Source organism: Bradysia coprophila, unplaced genomic scaffold (assembly GCF_014529535.1).
Source record: "Bradysia coprophila strain Holo2 unplaced genomic scaffold, BU_Bcop_v1 contig_350, whole genome shotgun sequence".
In the NCBI taxonomy this organism is placed as follows: domain Eukaryota; kingdom Metazoa; phylum Arthropoda; class Insecta; order Diptera; family Sciaridae; genus Bradysia; species Bradysia coprophila.
Genome location: NW_023503608.1, coordinates 5,774,369 through 5,794,255, shown reverse-complemented (window position 1 = coordinate 5,794,255; position 19,887 = coordinate 5,774,369). Strand labels below are relative to the sequence as shown.

The window sequence follows — 19,887 nt, the reverse complement described above, 5'->3', positions numbered from 1 at the left end:
TCATTTTTTCGATTTCTGAGACCGGTTTAGTGGTCTCATTTGAAGAAATAATTTTTTCGATTTCTGAGACCGGTTCAGTGGTCTCATTTGAAGAAAATATTATCTTCGATTACTGAGACCGGTTCAGTGGTCTCATTTGAAGAAAATATTTTCTTTGATATCTGAGACCGGTTGAGTGGTCTCATTTGAAGAAATAATTTTTTCGATTTCTGAGACCGGTTCAGTGGTCTCATTTGAAGAAAATATTATCTTCGATTACTGAGACCGGTTCAGTGGTCTCATTTGAAGAAAATATTTTCTTTGATATCTGAGACCGGTTGAGTGGTCTCATTTGAAGAAAATATTTTCTTTGATATCTGAGACCGGTTGAGTGGTCTCATTTGAAGAAAATATTTTTTCGATTTCTGAGACCGGTTTAGTGGTCTCATTTGAAGAAATAATTTTTTCGATTTCTGAGACCGGTTCAGTGGTCTCATTTGAAGAAAATATTATCTTCGATTACTGAGACCGGTTCAGTGGTCTCATTTAAAGAAAATATTTTCTTCGATATCTGAGACCGGTTGAAACGTCTCTTTTGCAGAAAATATTTTCTTGCATTATGGATACTGTCTACACCCTCAAGATCAACAACACCAAAAAGAAATGAAACTCATTATAATGAACAGTGTGATATGAAAAACTAAAACAGCTGAAATTGAATTTTCGATGGAAAATGTAATACCGCTCGGTTGCCAGAGCCTTTATGTTTTAAATCTCTAAACCATCCCAACACAATCATTAAATCTGGTACATACTTTTTTCAAAATCCAAAATCTATCACTTGAATATTTTCGTCATTTATGTTTCGCTATATAAGGAGAGAGCTGAGACACAAACACATTTATTTCATCAATTGAAATTTCCCGTCAAACTCCGATTTGAGAAACGGTTGCGTTTTGTCATTTGTTTCCGAGCTAATACCTCTCCTTCAATCTTTTATTGTGTAAACCCAAACGCAAATATTTTTTCAAATTTTCAAGAAACGAGCGACAAAGACCCTGAATAGAAATTGTTACCTCTTTGTCTCTTACCTTTGGTGTACATTTGCATGAATCTTTTTTGACGCAAAAAACGTCATTTTCGTACGTTTAGTGTACATTCGCATTTATCTTTTTTCATTTTGTTGACGCAAAAAGCGTCGTTTTCATACTTTTTTCGTTGTTTTGACCAATTCAATTTCCTTTGTTAATAAAACGTTTGATTTAATTTAAAACAGTTGTCTCACTGGATCTGCAGAACGAACCAAAAGAACGCAAAACCTCAACTATTCGGTTGCATTTATTTTTAAAATTAGCATTTTCTTCGAAAGAGACCACTCGACCGGTCTCAAAGAATTGAAAAAATATTTTCTTCCAAAGAGACCACTCGACCGGTCTCAAAGAATTGAAAAAATATTTTCTTCAAAAGAGACCACTCGACCGGTCTCAAAGAATTGAAAAAATATTTTCTTCAAAAGAGACCACTCGACCGGTCTCAAAGAATTGCCAAAAATATTTTCTTCAACAGAGACCACTCGACCGGTCTCAAAGCATTGAAAAAATATTTTCTTCAAAAGAGACCACTCGACCGGTCTCAAAGAATTGAAAAAATATTTTCTTCAAAAGAGAACACTCAACCGGTCTCAGAAGTCGGAAAAATTATTTCTTCAAATGAGACCACTCAACCGGTCTCAGATATCAAAGAAAATATTTTCTTCAAATGAGACCACTCAACCGGTCTCAGATATCAAAGAAAATATTTTCTTCAAATGAGACCACTCAACCGGTCTCAGTAATTGAAGAAAATATTTTCTTCCAAAAAGACCACTCACTCGGTCTCAGATATCAAAGAAAATATTTTCTTCAAACAAGACCACTCAACCGGTCTCAGATATCGAAGAAAATATTTTCTTCAAACGAGACCACTCATCCAGTTTCGCACAGTTCACCAATAAATGTTAGCAAAGAGACTACTTGTTCCGTCTCAAGCGATCTGGACATATAACTGCAACGAGACCACTCATCCAGTCTCGCACAGTTCACCAATAAATGTTAGCAAAGAGACTACTTGTTTCGTCTCAAGCGATCTGAGTATATTACTGCAACGAGACGACTCATCCAGTCTCGCACAGTCTGGCGAAATAATATTCGAAAAGAGACTACTCGTTTGGTCTACGGTATTCTCATTTGTTCATCCGAAATGATTTTAGCAAAAACAAAAATATTTTGAGACCTAATTGAGAATTCCAGCAATTTTGAGACTGGAATTAGACCGTTGAGAATACGTATTTCATGGTCTCGTGAGACCGATATTTTCACTGGGGTGTTAGCCTTATATTCTTCACTCAAAAATTCTCACGTAAAATTTCTACTGTCTCAACTTTTCCTCCCCAGACCATGGACATGGAAAAAATAGAAATTTTCTCGCCTAAATTTTGACTTTGTCTTTTTGTTACATTTAAGTTTTGTGGAGAAAAACGGTTATCATCACCACGGGCACTTAAAAACCTTGTCATCGGGAAACAATAGTATGTTCCAACCGGAGCGATATACAGACCTCGCTTCGCTCTGGTTGAAAACATCGTTCTTGTTGGAATTTCCTATTTGTTCCACTAGGTAAACTAATAACTATTCTATAAAGAACAATACGGCAACAAATTCCTTTATCTATTCACAAAACAGTTTTTTCTCACTTGGTGGTCACTGCGATTGTCACAAATCAAAATAATTTAGAATTATTGAGACCCGATCTAAGAAAAAAAACGTATGCTTAAAACAGACAACATTGTAGATCATCTAAATTTAAGAATTGACATTAAATTCTCAAAGAGAGATGTACGGAATAGATTTTTTGCATTACGAGCTTACGATTACGATTAAAGCGACCAACAAAGTGCCAATCACTCCATAAGCCAACACATAAATCATTTCGTATTTGACGATTTATGTCTTCAATTAAGCGATATAATTGTAAGATAAAAATTATTAAATAAATAAAGTTCGTTCAATTAACACAACAGAATCAAATCAAATCCAATTCAAGCAATAAACAAACATCCTGGTTAGTTAAAGGTAGAAGTAGAGAAGAAGAAAAAAAAACCATAGGATAAATACAATAAAAAATAATTAAAGTAGCAGCATGCGCCCCCACACCAGAGTAATATTGAATTTTTATATAGATTAAAATGACCTCGCCGAGGACTTAATCACAACACAATTTTAAAATAAAAAAATACAATAAAAATGTTGTCGATTTAATACCTCTACTTCTGGGTAGTACAGATAGAAATAATTTTATGTAGGTTTAGTTTCTGCAAAATATCAATTCAGATTTTTACTCGATTTACACATTTTTATCGAATGAGGAAATTATTTTTTCTGAGAAATGAGCTTGAATCGTTCGAATCAATTCGAATGATATAATTCTGGAGAAAATAAGTTTAGAGACACTAAACGTTGTCATCGATTAGTGATTTTTTTTCTCGAAAACGTTAAACGGCTTAACCCGAGTGGACTGACTTCGGAGACTTTAAGTCGTAGTTAATCCCAAGACTGTATACTTTGGGGAGGTCACGCAGATGCAGATACGCGGGTTACACACCAAGTTTCATACAAAAAAATTCACCACGCCATACAAATTAAATTTTGTTTGCGGTGACCAAAATAAGAGGCTTTTGACAGTTTAAAAAAATATGTTCTTGAGCCTCTGTTCTTGGAGACGCATCAGGCTGATGTGTATCTTTTGGATTTTTTTAAGTACGGTTAGTGCATAACGCCGTTCATGATCTATTACTTTATTTGATCGAAGATTTTCAGAAATTGATTTCACAAATCTTTTACTTCATTTGTTTTGAACATTCTTTTTGCTATTAAAGAAAACAACTCATAATTTGAGGCGAATTAATGAAAAACTACAAGTGTGAGTATTTAGCAATTCTTCCATTTTCCTCAAATGTAGGATACAGCAGGTAACTTTAGCAGATAGTTCAAGAAAAACTACTGGGTAAAAGTGTACATTTATTTATTGACTCTATTTAATATCTTTTATTTTAACATTTATGTTTCGTAGAATAAGAAAGTGATATTTAATATTATTCATGACAAAGCCTGATCGTGCCCAACATTGCGTTATAAAAGAATTGTTTTTTTTTATCAACAAAATTACAAGATAAGGACATACTATTATTAAACTATTGGTGTACTTTTTATCACTAGTGAGATAATAATATTTTACTTGCTATGTGCGTCAGAAAACCGTAACTAGGGATAAAAAAATGAAAAGTAGAGTTTTCATGTGAATTTTGTTGATCCGGGGAGAAGCCGAGGTCAATAAACCCACGAAAACGAGACTTTCAAGATTGTGTCGAGTAAATCTAATATAAAGAAAAGTTTAAATGAAGAAAATGCAATAAGCACATCCTCGATATGAAATTTACTACCTTTTTCTCTCTCTGTGAGCAAATAACTATTAAAACGTATGACTTTTATGGACGCACGTATTTACTGCCTGCGTACACCCTTCGGGCGGGTCTTCTTCTTGATCTTCTTTAAATTTATTTAAAATGGCTCTTAGCTGTATTGATCTACGGGTTAGTCTACAATCAATCAATTTATGTTTTTCGAATATATTTAAGTTTTCTATGTTCAATAAGGATCCAAATTGATAAAATATACGTCGTATTTCTGATTGTGAGTAACCCCATTGAGAAAGGCGTTCATCTGGACTCCTTTTGCGAGTTATGATGCGAAATGCACTCACAGATAACGAGACGAAGCGTTTGCATACATTTTGAACATGGCAGACGTCGATTTCGCTTAAATTCTCAAATATAGTTAGTAAGCAATGATCATTCAAATCCATAATAGTTGGCGTCTTGTTGTATCGCCGTAGTCGTTTTGTTATTGAGTTGGTGTCCAATGTGGTAGGATCATTCGAGCGTCTCTTTCCAATTATTTTCTTGTCGGCAATTTCACAGATGTCAGTCATTCTAAGGATGTAGCTAGACAATTTTGAACGAATTCCTAAATAAAAATCGTATTTTGGTAAAATTTATAAAAGTATAATAAAAGGAACTTGTACAGTATTGACTTATCAAGAAATATTGTTTTTATTACGAAATTCAATTAAATGTATTTTCAAAGTGACGCTATGTCAAACACTTATTTTCGAAAATAAATCGTGTATTTCCTTCAATGGCAAAACTAAACTGAGAGTAGACGTTTTAAAGTGATGGTAAGATGGTATAAATATTTAGCGGTATCGGCTTCTGTCAAAGTATACTAAACTTCATGAAAGAAGTTATGAATGGAAATTCACATTAAAAGCGCGATATTACAATTTTTTTTAAAATATAATAAGATACCGTTTTTGGGAGGCTTGTACCTTTAGAAAGTATTTTGAAAAAATACCTAAAATTTTGCAGTATTGGATACGATATTCGATATTCCTAGCTAAAAGAGTACAACCAGAGCAAAAAGATGTCTTACTCTTAGGGCCGGATGGTCAAATTCGGCGAAAACTGGCAAAAATTCTGATTTTTCTCGTAGTAGGCTGCGTCACCACAAACATTTATTATTTTTACTCAAAACCAACACCTCTTGACACAAAACTATAGTTCCACTTTTTCCAGAATGGCCACGGAATGGATACGAAGTTATATTGTTTCGCACAAATTAAAATGATCAGATTGACAGTTTGTGCACTCTCTATAAAATCTTTGACATAAGCCTTCGTCACACTAATATAGTAGATTTTAACTGACCATTCTGCATTACCCATACATTATATTTCGTCGCCGGCTCATGTCAAAGTATAGTGAATTTCATGATGAATCACGGTGTGCCTGAACCAAATTTAATAATTTTTTTGCATATCTGCTTTCTCTTCGTATTTCACGTTTTTGGGTCATAGCAAACCACTTTTGTTCGAAGGGTAGTGGCGCAGCGGGCGCTTTTCGAAATAATGTAAAAAATTATGTTACAGCCATTTTTATGATTTTCGTGTTTATCGATTTCAGCTGTTTTAACAATACAAATTACAATGGCAAAACAGCTGAAATCGATGAAACACGTATAGAATAAAAATGCACTTTTTTGACTGTCCCAGGCTGTAATATGAAACATTTTCACCAGGTGCGTGAAACTGGCGAAGAAAATCTTCTCATATATGGAATCTGTTGATTGAATATTGTTTGTGGACACAAATTAAACATTTCTTTGTAATGGTTTTGATTAAATTTGATTCAGGTACACCGTGGAATACTTATGGGCATAAGTCGACAACGCGTGGATTGATAGACGGAGATAATTCCAATCGTCAATTTAGCTTTTGTTGGGTGGCTCATTTGGGTCTTTATTTGAAAATGTCATTTTCAATGCATTAGTGGCGCTTGAAGTTGCATATCATTTTTCTTTCAGAATATTAAGATCTGCAATAATCAATGGGTTGTGATTTTCGCCATTTTAAGAAGAAGAAGAATGACGTTTCAGGTCTATGACGCTCAGTAAATACACAATTTGTGAAACTAGAGGGAATTTGTCAGCCTTTTTCATATAACGAATGAAATGTCAAAAATGGCTGACTTTTTCCAAAATTGGTCGGTTGTTTACAAAATAATTAATTTTTGACTACAATGATTCGAGAAGCAGAATATGGAAATACGTTTGCATCGGTGTCAAAATTAACGTAAAGAGTTTTATTTGCAAGGTACTTTCGTATTATCTGTGATATACGCGTTCAAAAATTGGTCTCCAAAATTGCTTTTTTCAATTCGGAAATTGTGTACGAATACTGAATCTGATTTATAGATAAATGGACTTACGTTCATTCTGATCCCACAAGGATCATGTTAGCAATTTATTTCATTAAAATTGGTGATGCTGGAAGTATTAAAAAAAAATCTGTGGTTATGTCTTTTTCAATTTGACAGCTGGTCGCATACGGTTCAATTTTTTTCAGAAATGATGGACAAATTCCCTCTATCCGTCGAAACGGCGTCCCAGCCGTCATATTAGCATCTCTCTGTGTAGTTGTAGTATACATTGAATAAATTAGTTTATTGAGTCTATATCTCAATTTCAATAGATCATTGAAGTGAAAAATCAAAAAGAAAATGTTGACATTGGCGCTGGCGATCAGTTTCGATGGTCAAACCATGAACTTTCATCACAACCCATTAGTTTCGATGTGTGACAGGCCAGATAAAATTTTTTGTTTGGCACAATGTTAGGTTATATACCGCCTTCCAAGTTATTAAGAAATGCTCATAATTTGAGGAGAATTAATGAAAAACTCCAAGTATCTGTATTTAGTAAGTTTTCCATTTTCCTCAAATGTAGGATAGAGCAGGTAACTTTAGCAGAAAGTTCAAGAAAAACTACTATGTAAAGTGATTTTTAACATTATTCGTCACAAAGCCTAATCGTGCCCAACATTGGACTTAAAAAAATTTGTTCTTTTATTGACAAAATTACGATCTAAAGACGCAATTCTTTCGCAAAATGTTCACTTTTGATGGACCATTGGTGTGTTTATGACGACCTAAAAGAAGACCTATAAGTCGTAATTTTAGTTTTACTAATTTGCAAGTTAATTACGTCGTAATAAATAGTATAATTATTACAGTCATTTACAAGAATTGTTCTTCTAACTGGACAAATTTACTACTTTTTTTCTGTCTGTGTACAAATAACTATCAAAACGCTTGACTTTCATGGACAAATTTTTACTGCCTGTATACACCCTTCGTACGGGTCTTCTTCTTGGTCTTCTTTACATATTTTTATAAGATCACTCGAAGATTTTGTCATCACATTCATGAACTTTCCAAGGTTCTCAACTGTATGTATCGCACGGGTTAGTCTACTATCAATCATTATACATATTTCATTAAAAGTTAAATTTGCTCTGTCCAATAAATATCCAAATTTATAAAGTACACGTCGTAGTTCTGATTTTGAGTAGCCCAATTGAGAAAGGCCTTCCTCTGGACTCCTTTTGCGAGTGATGTTACGAAATGCACTCACAGATAACGGGCCGAAGCGTCTGCATACATTTTGAACATGGCAGACGTCGATTTCGTTTAGATTCTCAAATATAGTTAGTATGCAATGATCATTCAAATCCATAATAGTTGGTGTGTTGCTGTATCGCCGTAGTCGTTTTTTTATTGAGTTTGTGTCCAATGCAGTTGGATCAATCGAGCGTCTCTTCCTAGTTAATTTCTTGTCGGCAATTTCACAAATGTCAGTCATTTTAAGGATGTAGTTCGACAATTTTAAACGAATTCCTAAATAAAAATCGATTAATATTATATTTGATTGCCAAAAAAAAAAGCTAAACATACGCACTCTGGTAGAAACGGGGGTAAAAGTATATTGGCTCGTTTGCACAACTTATCCAAGAAGAAGCGTTCTCAAAGCCTCTATAAAATTATAATAAAAGGGCTTGTACCGTATTGATTTTATCAAGAAGTATTGCTGTTTCACTTTTATGATGAAATTCAATAAAACAATTATTGTCGAAAATGAATCATCAAAGTAACGTTTCCCTTCAATGGCAAAACTAAACTGAGGATAGAAGTTTTAAAGTGATGGTATAAATATTGGCGTTTAGAGCGACATCAGCTTCTGTCAAAGTATACTAAACTTCATGAAAGAATAATCTGTTGAGCAATGTACGGTATAAGCTTACTGCGGCAAAAGCTTGCTTCGGGAAGCATGGCGCAAATGATTCGTCGCATCGGAAAATTTGAATTTATTTCACATTTAAAGCGCACTACAACCGTTTTTGCGCTGACTGTAATATGTATTTTGAAAAAAATTACCTAAAATTTTGCAGTATTGGATATTTAGTATTTAGTACCAGAGCAAAAAAATGCCTTATTCCCGGATTAACGATTTCAGCGACTTGGACACAAGTTGGCACAAGTAGGGCAAGTCAACCCATTTCAACTGTTCACATTTCCGAAACTATTTTACCGACGTTTCAAGTCCGTCGGTGATAGAAAGCGGTTTTTGTATAGAGATATCGTCTCTTAATGATTTTCCAAACAAAAACTGTTTTCTATCACTGAGTGACGATAATGAAGTGTCGATAAAAATGTGAACGATGAAAATGAACTGGCTTGCGATTTTCTGAGTTTTCTCGTTGTAGGCTACATCACCACAAATATTCATTATTCATTATTACTCAAAGCAGACACTTTGTGACACAAAACGATGATGCAATTTTTTCCAAAAGGGACGCTGATAAGTTATCATCGAAAATATATTATTTTTCCACACAAATTAAAAATGATCAGATTCACAGTTTACTATCTATAGAATGTTTGACATAAGCCTTCGTCGCACTAATATAGTATATTTTAACTGACCATTCTGCATTACCCAATACCCACACATTATATTTCGTCACCGGCTCATGTCAAAGTATAGTGAATTTCGTGATGAATCTCCTTCTCAATATTTTGAATACTTATCGGCAAAAGTCGACAATTGATGGATTGGATTGATAGAAGCAGAAAATTCAAATAGTCAATTTAGCTTTTGTTGGACTCATAATCTAAAGCCGCAGTAAAAACGCCATTTTGGGTAATTTGATCGGAGGTCATGCCTAGAAGTACAGTAGCGTAAAATAAAAAAGCAGCGTAATTTTCAATCCCACCGTTTTGGCTTCTGATTGTGGGCTAAGCTAATATAGTTTAGTATAAGTGAACAACAATGGTGCTGGACATTGGTACAGAGGATCAATACGAAACAAGAAAAAGAATAAAATTTGCATATAACATAATCGTCTCTCTCTTTAAAACAATGACAAACGACAACCATTTCAGTAATATTCTGTACAAAGTCTGTTTAGCAAAAACAAAATAAAGAAATTAATAAAAGGTACAGTTACTTGAATGTAAAATATATGCTAACGATGCGATAAAAAGAAATTCTTAGCTCATATAGCCCACTCTGTATTCTAAATCCAACAGATGACACATCATATTGCGTAGGTCAGGGCAAAGAGTAAAAATATTGCACAGACATATCACTAAAATAAAATCTTTTTAAAGAATATTAAAAAAGCGTATGTTACGTACGTACGTGGTAGCGAATTGTAGATATAATTATTGTATCTACGTGAAAAAAAAATTCAATAATGTTTTTCACATTGAGAATTCCCAACTCATTTTTCTTAATGTAATAAAAACTAGAGTCGGTGAAACAGATCTCATGTACTGTGTTTTAACTTAGTAGATTAAATAGAACCAATTAGGGATGATTGTGATTTTTTAATCGATGTAACCAACGCACTTCAAGCATGATAAATGTGCTCTTTCAAAGTAAAAATCAGACGTGGCTTGTTTGAGTCATTATTTGAAAATGACATTTTCAATGCATATCGCAGAATCATCTTTCGTTCAGAATAATTAGATTTGCATTAACTCAATTAGTTTGGCATAACGAATTGTTCACTTGGTTCATATGTAGGTCTAGGTCTTTCGTTTTTGTTTAAAAAATAAAACGTCTAGCCTAATAATCACTAAAGTTGTTTTATCAATTCACGTTATACCACTTTTACGAGAAAGAACAAAACTGTAAAATCTATTCGATTATGCTATGATTAATTATTATACTAGAAGACTGATGATGGATCAAAATTAGAGAAAACAATCTTTAGCAGAATCACAGTTTGCATTTGTTTAGGAACTTATTTAGCCAGAAAATAAAATTTGAATGTCAAAGAATGTGTATTTATCTTAAACAAAGACTCAAATAATTTCTGCGTGGAACGATTTTTATTTCATTTGAATTAGCTGTCTCCATCAAATTTACCGGTTGAAATTTTACATTTAACTCTCAATGACCATACCGGTAAAAAGACAACGATTCTTTTGATTTTTTTTTGCAAATTACTACGGAGCTTATCGATTAGGATAATATTGTGCAAGAATCAGAGAAAGAAACAGTGCAGTGCAGCAATGAAATGAAATCATCTACTGATTCGTATCATAAATTTTTTTAAAATAGTATTTTCATACCTAGGACCCAAAAAGTGCGTCGCACTTTTTCTCCGTCGGATATGACAAATATTATTCGTACCACGGATTAAAAGTCTTTTTAAGCGTATTCGATTCCAGACCTCGACTGCGACAATGTCTGGAAACCTGTCACACGCTAAAAAATACTTTTAGTCCTAGGTACGAAATATACTATCAGTCTAAAACACTCAAAAGAGTAAAAGTGACGCAAGTCCCTGTGCATACTTCCAAAACAACTGATATCGCTGGAGGTGACGCATTCTGCGCTTGTACGCAAAAACTGTAACAGCAAAAATTTGACCAAAGAAATTCTAGAAACAAAATTTTACCAAAAAAAATTTGCGTCACAAGTGGCTGATGTTGAGGAAAGTACTTTTAAGAATTTTTTTAAAATAGGCAAGAATACGTCCGAATCATCTGCCACTTTGTGACGCAAAATTTTTTTGGTAAAATTTTGTTTCTAGAATTTCTTTGGTCAAATTTTTGCTGTTACAGTTTTTGCGTACAAGCGCAGAATGCATCACCTCCAGCGATATCAGTTGTTTTGGAAGTATGCACAGGGACTTGCGTCACTTTTACTCTTTTGAGTGTTTTAGACTGATATCAGTTCTTTTGGAAGAATTAGTAGATCGAAAAATTTAAAAAATTTGAAAACTTTGAAAATTTTGAATTTTTTTTGATAAAATGAAAGCAAAATAAAATGATCGATTCTGGTTTTTGACAATTGAAATTCAGCTGTCAAAAACCAGACTCGATCATTTTATTTTGCTTTCATTTTAATTTTGAAATTTTTTTAGAAAATAAAAAAAAAATTGGAATTTTTTTGAAAATTTTTGAAAATTTTAAAAAATTTGAAAAATTTGAAAAATTTTCAAAAAAAATTCACATTTTTCAAAGTTTTCTTTAAAGTATCTCAGGCTAAAGCCCTCGGACACTTTTACTCATCTGGATACGAAATATCAAATTATTTCCCGAGTGACGTTTTGCTTTACGAAGGATATAAAGACTTTTCCCTATGGACGGAAAGTCAATTTTCCCTCCCTAGTACAGGAAATGAATTTTTTCCCGCACAATTCGGGAAAATCTGACATTTCACAAAAAATCATGGCAAAATATGTCGTAATTCAGTTTTGCGGTGCACAAAAGTTTTTCCTGTTCCGAAAGCATAATTTTCGTATAACGGACACTATCTATCTAATATAAAAATCAGTAGAAAGTGTTTTCTAAAGACACGTGATTGTAGTGCTTGTCTACAATCCGTTCAAAATGCTTGGAAATGTGTCAAATCCTGAATGTGGATGAAGGTTTTCTTAGTTTTCCAAGCAAACATTTTAACTTTTCTTCCATATTGACTCAATATTATTGAGTAGTTAATTCTGGCATGCAACAGCGTTGGTTCATTAATTTTTGCCCTTGGCAGATGATTCAGAAAACCTAATCAGTTGTCCACTTTTCGACCATAACAAATTTATAAGGTCAAGATGTACTTAATCATATATAGGACCATAGCACTCAAGCTCCAAGCATTAACACTGACATGTGAGATGTCAAATTTGAAGTCTATATGCGAACAAAATTGTAAGTGTGTTAAGCTGTAGTGCTACGATAGAACTGCTATGGTCAAAATTGCAAGAGTTAATCATTGTCACACAGTCGTCGGTAATTACGATAATTAACAGTAAATATGTCAGATTAAAATCTCTGTTTAGCGTCTCTAAAAAATGTTAATAATGCTCTTTGTTGCGCCTAACACAATATACTAACATTGTTCCACGCACTTGCAAATTGCTCTTCAAAAGCCATCATAAACCTACGCACCCAAGCGGATGAAGTCAGTTGAGCTTCTCATCTGTGATACAGAAAAGCAATAAGATTACTTTAAATAGTTTATGGTATCGACGACCAGCACTGTGTGTATACCTAACTATACCTACAACTTGGCAAAAGTTATTCGAGAGGAATTAATTATTATTTTTGTTGTTAACCGCAAGCAACTATAATAACTGATTGCAAGGCATAAAAAATTAACAGAACCCCACAACAATATTGAATATTCTGATGATGCCAGATATGGTCATCTGAGACACCTACATCTGCAAAAAAAAATATTTTGTTATTCACTTCAAAATTCGCACATTGAACTTGAATCAATTTCGTTCGCAGTCTCGAGATTATTTTGCGCCGATATTATTGTCATTAACATTGCATAATTCCGTGATTTTGTAAGCTTTTACCAATTTGCCTTTTTTTATTTCTACCTACCATGTAGGAAAAGGTTAATGTAGAGAGAAGTAGTGTTGCTGTATACGAGAAAAACTATCATTGATTTTTATCTGAATGCGTAGAGACGGTAACATGAGTATAGTTAATGAAGAGTATGACGCATTTCCGGAAATAGGTGATTTCTAATTTCATCATTAGATCTGAAGGTGATAATTTCAAACCGAAATAAAACTACTACAAGCAAAGTATCACAAACTTTTAGGGAGCCGCAATTTATGCAGACGGTTGTTATTCAATATGTGCTCGATTTGAGCTAAATTGCATTGCATTTATGCTATCATTGCAATTTTGCAAGGTAATTGTACACACGTAATAAATTTCAATGTGCAAACTAATATGTTTGAATTGACAGCTATAGCGTAGTAGTAAGAAGTATTTTTCGACTAAAAATAATACAATTCTCAAGACTGTTTTACTGTAGGCAGAGTCTTGATTGAAATTTATACAATTCCACATTTGAATCAAATAAATCAAATTGCGTAAAATTTATTTTTAATTCTTGAAGGGGACAATGAACCAAATTTTGTAAGCTTCTCGACTAACTTCAGTTGATATCGCTTTATTTAATTACCCGAAACACTTGGAGGATCATCGACAACAATGATACGAATCAACGATAAGCTTTGACTAATGTGGTCTTATATAGCAAAATGCATGTTAACTGTTAATGCAAATGAAGTAAAAGATTCTGAATCGATATGTTGAAATAACTCAAAAGAAGTAACATATCCGACTAGGGTTAGGTTTGGTTTCTCTTAAGGAGAGCTCAAAAAAGAAATCAAATCAAATAAAAAAGCTGCAAAGGTTGTGTCTACTGTTATGGATGGATCAGATATTTTAAATCTTGTTATTTTCCTTTCGAATCAAAAGCGTACAAAGTTCGAAGTTTGGATTGGAATTTGGAACCATTAATTGATTGCATAATTTATGTAACAGTTCTGGAATAAATAGTACGAAACTTAGCATATATGGATACCTACATTGGACAACACTCTGCCAGATTTCCAAATACGTTGTTCATCAGGATAATTTTCTTAATTTATCAAAATAAATAACACAGCGACGTTTTAGGCGAATAAATTTAGTGCGCTTACGTAATTATATATACGTGAATACGTGCATGTAGTACAATCTATGCTTATGCCGGTATTCAATGAAGTAGGTAGATTACCCTGTAGTTGAGTAATTGAAACATTTTCACGGAACCTACAATTACAATTGGCGCGACAAAACAACAAAATACCATTCAGAACCAAAGCATCTAATTTACCTCTTGTTAAATACAGATCTAATATTCATTAACCGACGAGAAAAACAATTGAACTCTCCACGCAAATCCATTAATATCCATCGCGTGCTGAACTTCCTATTACATTGTTTTAGAGCGCTGGCTGCACAAAACAACACCACGAGTTAGCGCTGATTTCTCTCTTTTTCCATAACAAAATTTGTTTTTGTAAAATTTTATTTCTTTTTATTATGGACTGTAACCGTAATATATGCAACTTTTGCAGAAGTATAGTGGTTTTCATTCGCTGTTGTTGATGTAATTTTATGGTTCTTTTGGAACACACACATAAAACTCATTCAGATTCAGATCATAGGTTTTACAGATTTACTCTGCGGTATAGCTGAGTGGGAAAAATATATCTTTTTCGCCAGTGATGATGATAATAATAAACAATTTTCTGCTGTTTAGTGGCATTAATGCCAGCAATGACTTAAGACGTGTTGGATATCTCTGTTAAATGTGAAGGTGTTGTTGCGGAAAATTGTGTGTGTATAATACGTTTACATGAGTTGCATTTTATCTTTTTAATTAAAGTTGTACATTCATTCATATTCATTCATTCAGAGTGCAGTTGTTAGCACTTTTTTTTCTTGACATGAACGGAAACATATGTTGTGAAAAATTACATTTTTCTGTAATTTTCCTTCCGTGAAAAATTTGAAAAAAATTAAATATTTTTTTGCTGTGCTCAGTTTGTGTAAACGAAAATTAAAAATATTTCAGGATTTATTCGCTCATAAATTGGATTATATCAGAGACTCAACGGATTTTGCCAGGAACTATGGCCAAATTAAATTATTATTTTTCGGCAGTTATTTTGCTGGTAAGTTTGAAAAATTAGTCTTAAAATCAAAAACAAATTCATTTAGTGGATCATTTTTACATTCTCAGAATTTTTTCATTTTCTTGGATACTTGTAATAGACAAAGTAGAGCCTTAAAATGAGACAAATTTCGCCAATTTCAGTCATTTTAAATTTCTTTGCTTGGTCTCCAGGACCAACTTTTAGGAAAATATTTTCTTGGATTATAATGAATTTTCTTGATTCTGTTAAATTTTCTTTTATTTGTTCAGGAAAATCCAAGAAAATTTGTAAGAAAATTCAACGAAAACATTGTTTTCAAAAACAGGCCGTAGCCATCGTTTGTGTACTAGTGTACCAGTGCAAATGACCAGTGTTATTATCGGGTCTTTTACTTCCATCGATCAATTTATTTTTAATCTGTTGATTTCATATCTTGTACTTCAATTTTTTTAACATGTATTTTACTATATAATGGACAATGTTAACCAAAGCTTATCATTATTTTTGTCGTCGTTACACGAACAGAATTTTGAAAACCGACAGATTTTCTTTTTGTGTGTTTTACTTGAGCTTTTGATTTCTCCATTTAGAAATACATGCAAAATTCACAAAAAAAAGGAAACACAAAACCGAAAATGTGTCGGTTTTCAAAATTCTACATACAAGTGTATCGATAACAGATGAATAGCCGTATGTGACAGGTTAATAATCATGATCTACTCATCCTTCATTAAATCAACAAATAATGATAACTAGAGTCTAATGACTGCAAATTACCCTATTTTTGCCATCGACTAGCACCATGGCTTTTCTTTAATGAAAATCACTAATTTTACTGAGGATTTGAATACATTTCAGTTCAAGGACTCGTCCCGAAAAAAAGTTAAACCCAATTTCTCATATTTTATTTTGGCCGTAAAACTTTAAAAATTACTACTTCGCTCATAAAACAAAGTCCAGAGTTTCGTTCAAAAATTTCTTTATTGAAAGAATAAGATTGAAATTTTTCTTCGTAAAACCATCAAATTTTAAAATTGAAAAAAATTAACGGATATGACTGATCCGATTCACTGTGACAGTTTTTTTATGTTTCCACGATTGTTTGCGTGTTATATACGCTAAATGATTCATAATTCTTCAGCCCAATATGGTCAATGAAAATTAAACTTTTTTTTACATCGATCACACTATACTGACTGCTTCATAAGCTAATGTTGTACGCTAAAAGCGTCTACACACTCTAACGTGTTGAATATCATGCATGGAAATACCTTTTTCGCATAAATTAATGCACGACCGATCCATCACATCATCTGTTAATTCAACGATATCAATCATTCAAAATTGGTTCGAAGACGATGTGATGTTTTGTGTTTTGTTTGGATATACGATGTCAAAATAAACAAAAACATCAACAGCCTATGCACACCGTTGATGTTAAATTATTGAAGACAAACTCTTTTAGCGTTTATGGCTTCGCACATAATTAAATCACATTCATATTACAAAGCGCCGCAAGTAATTCACTTTTATTTTAATAAATTTAAAATACTTTGCAAATGAATTTATGCACAAGATTTGGATTCATGCATAATATGAATAATAATATCACGTATGGGAGTTTAAAGTAATAGTCTTCGATTTACCTTCAAAAGCCAGCTAATTGATTCTATAAAATTGAGTTCTGTATCCGTCCTTTTTTCAAAACTATTTGCTCAATAAGTGAGTTTTCTATTGGGAAACAATCGAGGAATTCAAGACTGTCATTTTTTTTTGCTTAGCTTATCAAGTACTGTTAAAGCCATATATAGTTAAAGATTAATTCTGAAGGTTTTTTTGCGAGGGGCTGCTCACTTTGATTTACCAAAAATTAAAATTGTGATTTACCGTGATTCGCCGTGATTTACCAAGGTAAATGACTACATTTCATTGCTTTATCACGATGTGTAACTACGATACGATTTTTGATAAGGTCTAGTAAAACAGGCTAATCAAAAAGAGTGAGCAACCCCTCGCTTTTTTGTTGGCCGAAATAATTTATTGTTGCAACAATACAATTTGTGTGCCTAAAAGTATCATTTTTGATATAGCTGTACAAGTAAAGGACACATTTAAGCACAAACAGAGTCCATGCTGCCCCATGACTCGACTACTTATATTATTTATCAGTTCGTTAACTATCTTTTTAGTATATGTTTCTGCTTTGAAAGCTTTTTACGTGAAAATAAATAATTACAGACGATCCGTGGATATTCTTCATAGAATCCAGATTTACTTCGTATTTTGCTTTATCCGATTATTTTGTTTTTATTGATAATCATACGCTAAATAAATAGTCACGGTGTGCCTGAACCGATTTTTAGTGACAATTTTCACATATTTCGGTTCTTATTAGACGCCATTTGAAATGTATGTGAAATTAGCAAGGCGCATCGGGCGTATTTTTAAAAAATTTACGAAAATGGTCATTTTTAGTCAATTTTTATCCATTTTTGCATCAATCGCTTAATTCTATACACAACGAACTTTATTTTTATGATTCTGAGACAACCAATTTTCGTAAATTTTATCAAAATCACGTCGTGCTAATTTTTGTCAAATACATTTCTTATGGTATCTAAAAACGAAAATTCGCAAGAAATATTACTAAAAATAGGCTCAGGCACACCGTGCAGTCAAATTAAAACTTTCAATTGAAGCATTTGTACACAGTGCCTCTTAATTTGTATTTTCTGTCAAAGAAACTTGTTCTGGTATTTCTTAGCCTTTCCGTCCTTCAGATAACTTTGTGAAACCCTAAGTTTGGATACCGGTTGCCGGTATCAACGTAAAATGGCAATTATTGTTAACTTTTAGTAATTTTATTTTCTATAAAAAATACTATATTCCCGGACATTTTATTTAGATTTTATTGATTGAAATCATTGAAAATTACCGACATTTACTAAACAAAAAGTATCGGTAAATTTCAGCAAAGTTTTCGTAAATTTTAATTTCAGTGATTTTCAGAATATAATTCTCAATGAGACGCCATAGCCATCCTGCGGAGAAAAGCAGGAACTTGTAATGAAGGGTTACTACCAAGCCTCAACTACAGCTTGCTTATCATTTTAATAGGTTATAACAACAGTTGTTTGAATTAACGAAAAGAATTCTATTAGAAATTACGGAAAGTTTCACTATTTGGTTCTTGAGATTGAACGGTCTGTGCTGGGGCGATACAGTAAGCTCTCAGTATCGAAACAGTATAACTGAATCCACAATATAGTAGAGATGACATGAAAAATGTCTAACTATCTACTGATATCTACATCACGAACAATGAAAATATTTTTTTTCTTTTAAATGAAGTAAATAGCCGTCATCTGCACATTTGCATATTTTCCCACAACATAAAAATACCTACACGGAAAGCACCGAGGCTGATTGAATTTAAATTTAATAGGCTCAAGTGATGTTGATTTTGCATACGAAATTAATTTTTTATTATTTATTATCATTGTCAAGGCACATCACACATCTATTTTTTTACAGTGCGATACGACAACCACGTAGAGATGTATGATTCAAATTTTGAATAATAGAAAATGTTCTCATTTTTTCGGATTTCGATTTTGATTGTTGTGACCACCGCGACCACCACGAGTTGCCAAAATTGAAACTAAAAAAAAAAATCTATTATTCAAAAATGTAATGTGAGTTCTTAAAATAGCATAATGCTCAGTTTGTTGCTTATTTAAATTCATTTAAAATGTCTTTTCACAAATAAAAAATATTTAAAAAAAATCAACAAACTTAACCTTGCTACCTATTTGAGTGTTTGAAATAAAAGTCAATTTTAAGTCTATTAAAATTCCAAGCGAATATCAGTGACAAATATTTATTGTTCGGTGTTGCGCGTACACCGAACGTAATGTGAGTCAATCATTTATCATCCATAATCTTAATATTATTTGTTCGTAAATTCAGCATCGAACATTTATACTTAGATACGTTCTATTTGAATGACGGAGTGTCACTCTACTTAAGTTACTCTATTAAAACAATATTTGGGATATAAAGAATGTTAATTGTAAATGTAAAAGATCTTTAATCTTTGCCTGAGTCATACCATTCATACTGACACTGATTTTTTATATTTACTTAAAAACTTATGAATTTTGGCGGACATTTAGATAAATGGAATCGTGCGATTGCGGGTGCGTTAAACACTTTTGTTAACATGGATTAGAAATTGGAATTGTAAAATTTACATTGAAAAAATGGTAAACATTAAACCATCTTGGCCAGTAAGGCTAGTCATCTGTTATCAACAACGATAACTATAATAAAGTTCAGGTCAGACTAGTTGTTCTCTTTTATATAGCAAAGCGTATGTTAAATCCCATGAAGTAATAGATTTTAACACTTAGCGTTACTCATTGAACAATTGTCATTTGTATTGGCATATTCAATGTGACA

The 19,887-nt window shown here is 32.7% G+C and overlaps 1 protein-coding gene across 1 annotated transcript in view; it reads left to right on the top strand.

Moving 5' to 3' along the window:
• The first annotated feature begins 15,006 nt into the window (after positions 1-15,006).
• LOC119080450 overlaps positions 15,007-19,887 on the top strand; it is a 37,306-nt gene continuing 32,425 nt past the window's right edge. The window contains exons 1-2 of the mRNA XM_037188815.1: positions 15,007-15,106; positions 15,345-15,444. Of these exons, the coding sequence (XP_037044710.1) occupies positions 15,403-15,444 (42 nt within the window). The 5' untranslated portion in view covers positions 15,007-15,106; positions 15,345-15,402. The remainder of the gene's footprint in view (positions 15,107-15,344; positions 15,445-19,887) is intronic.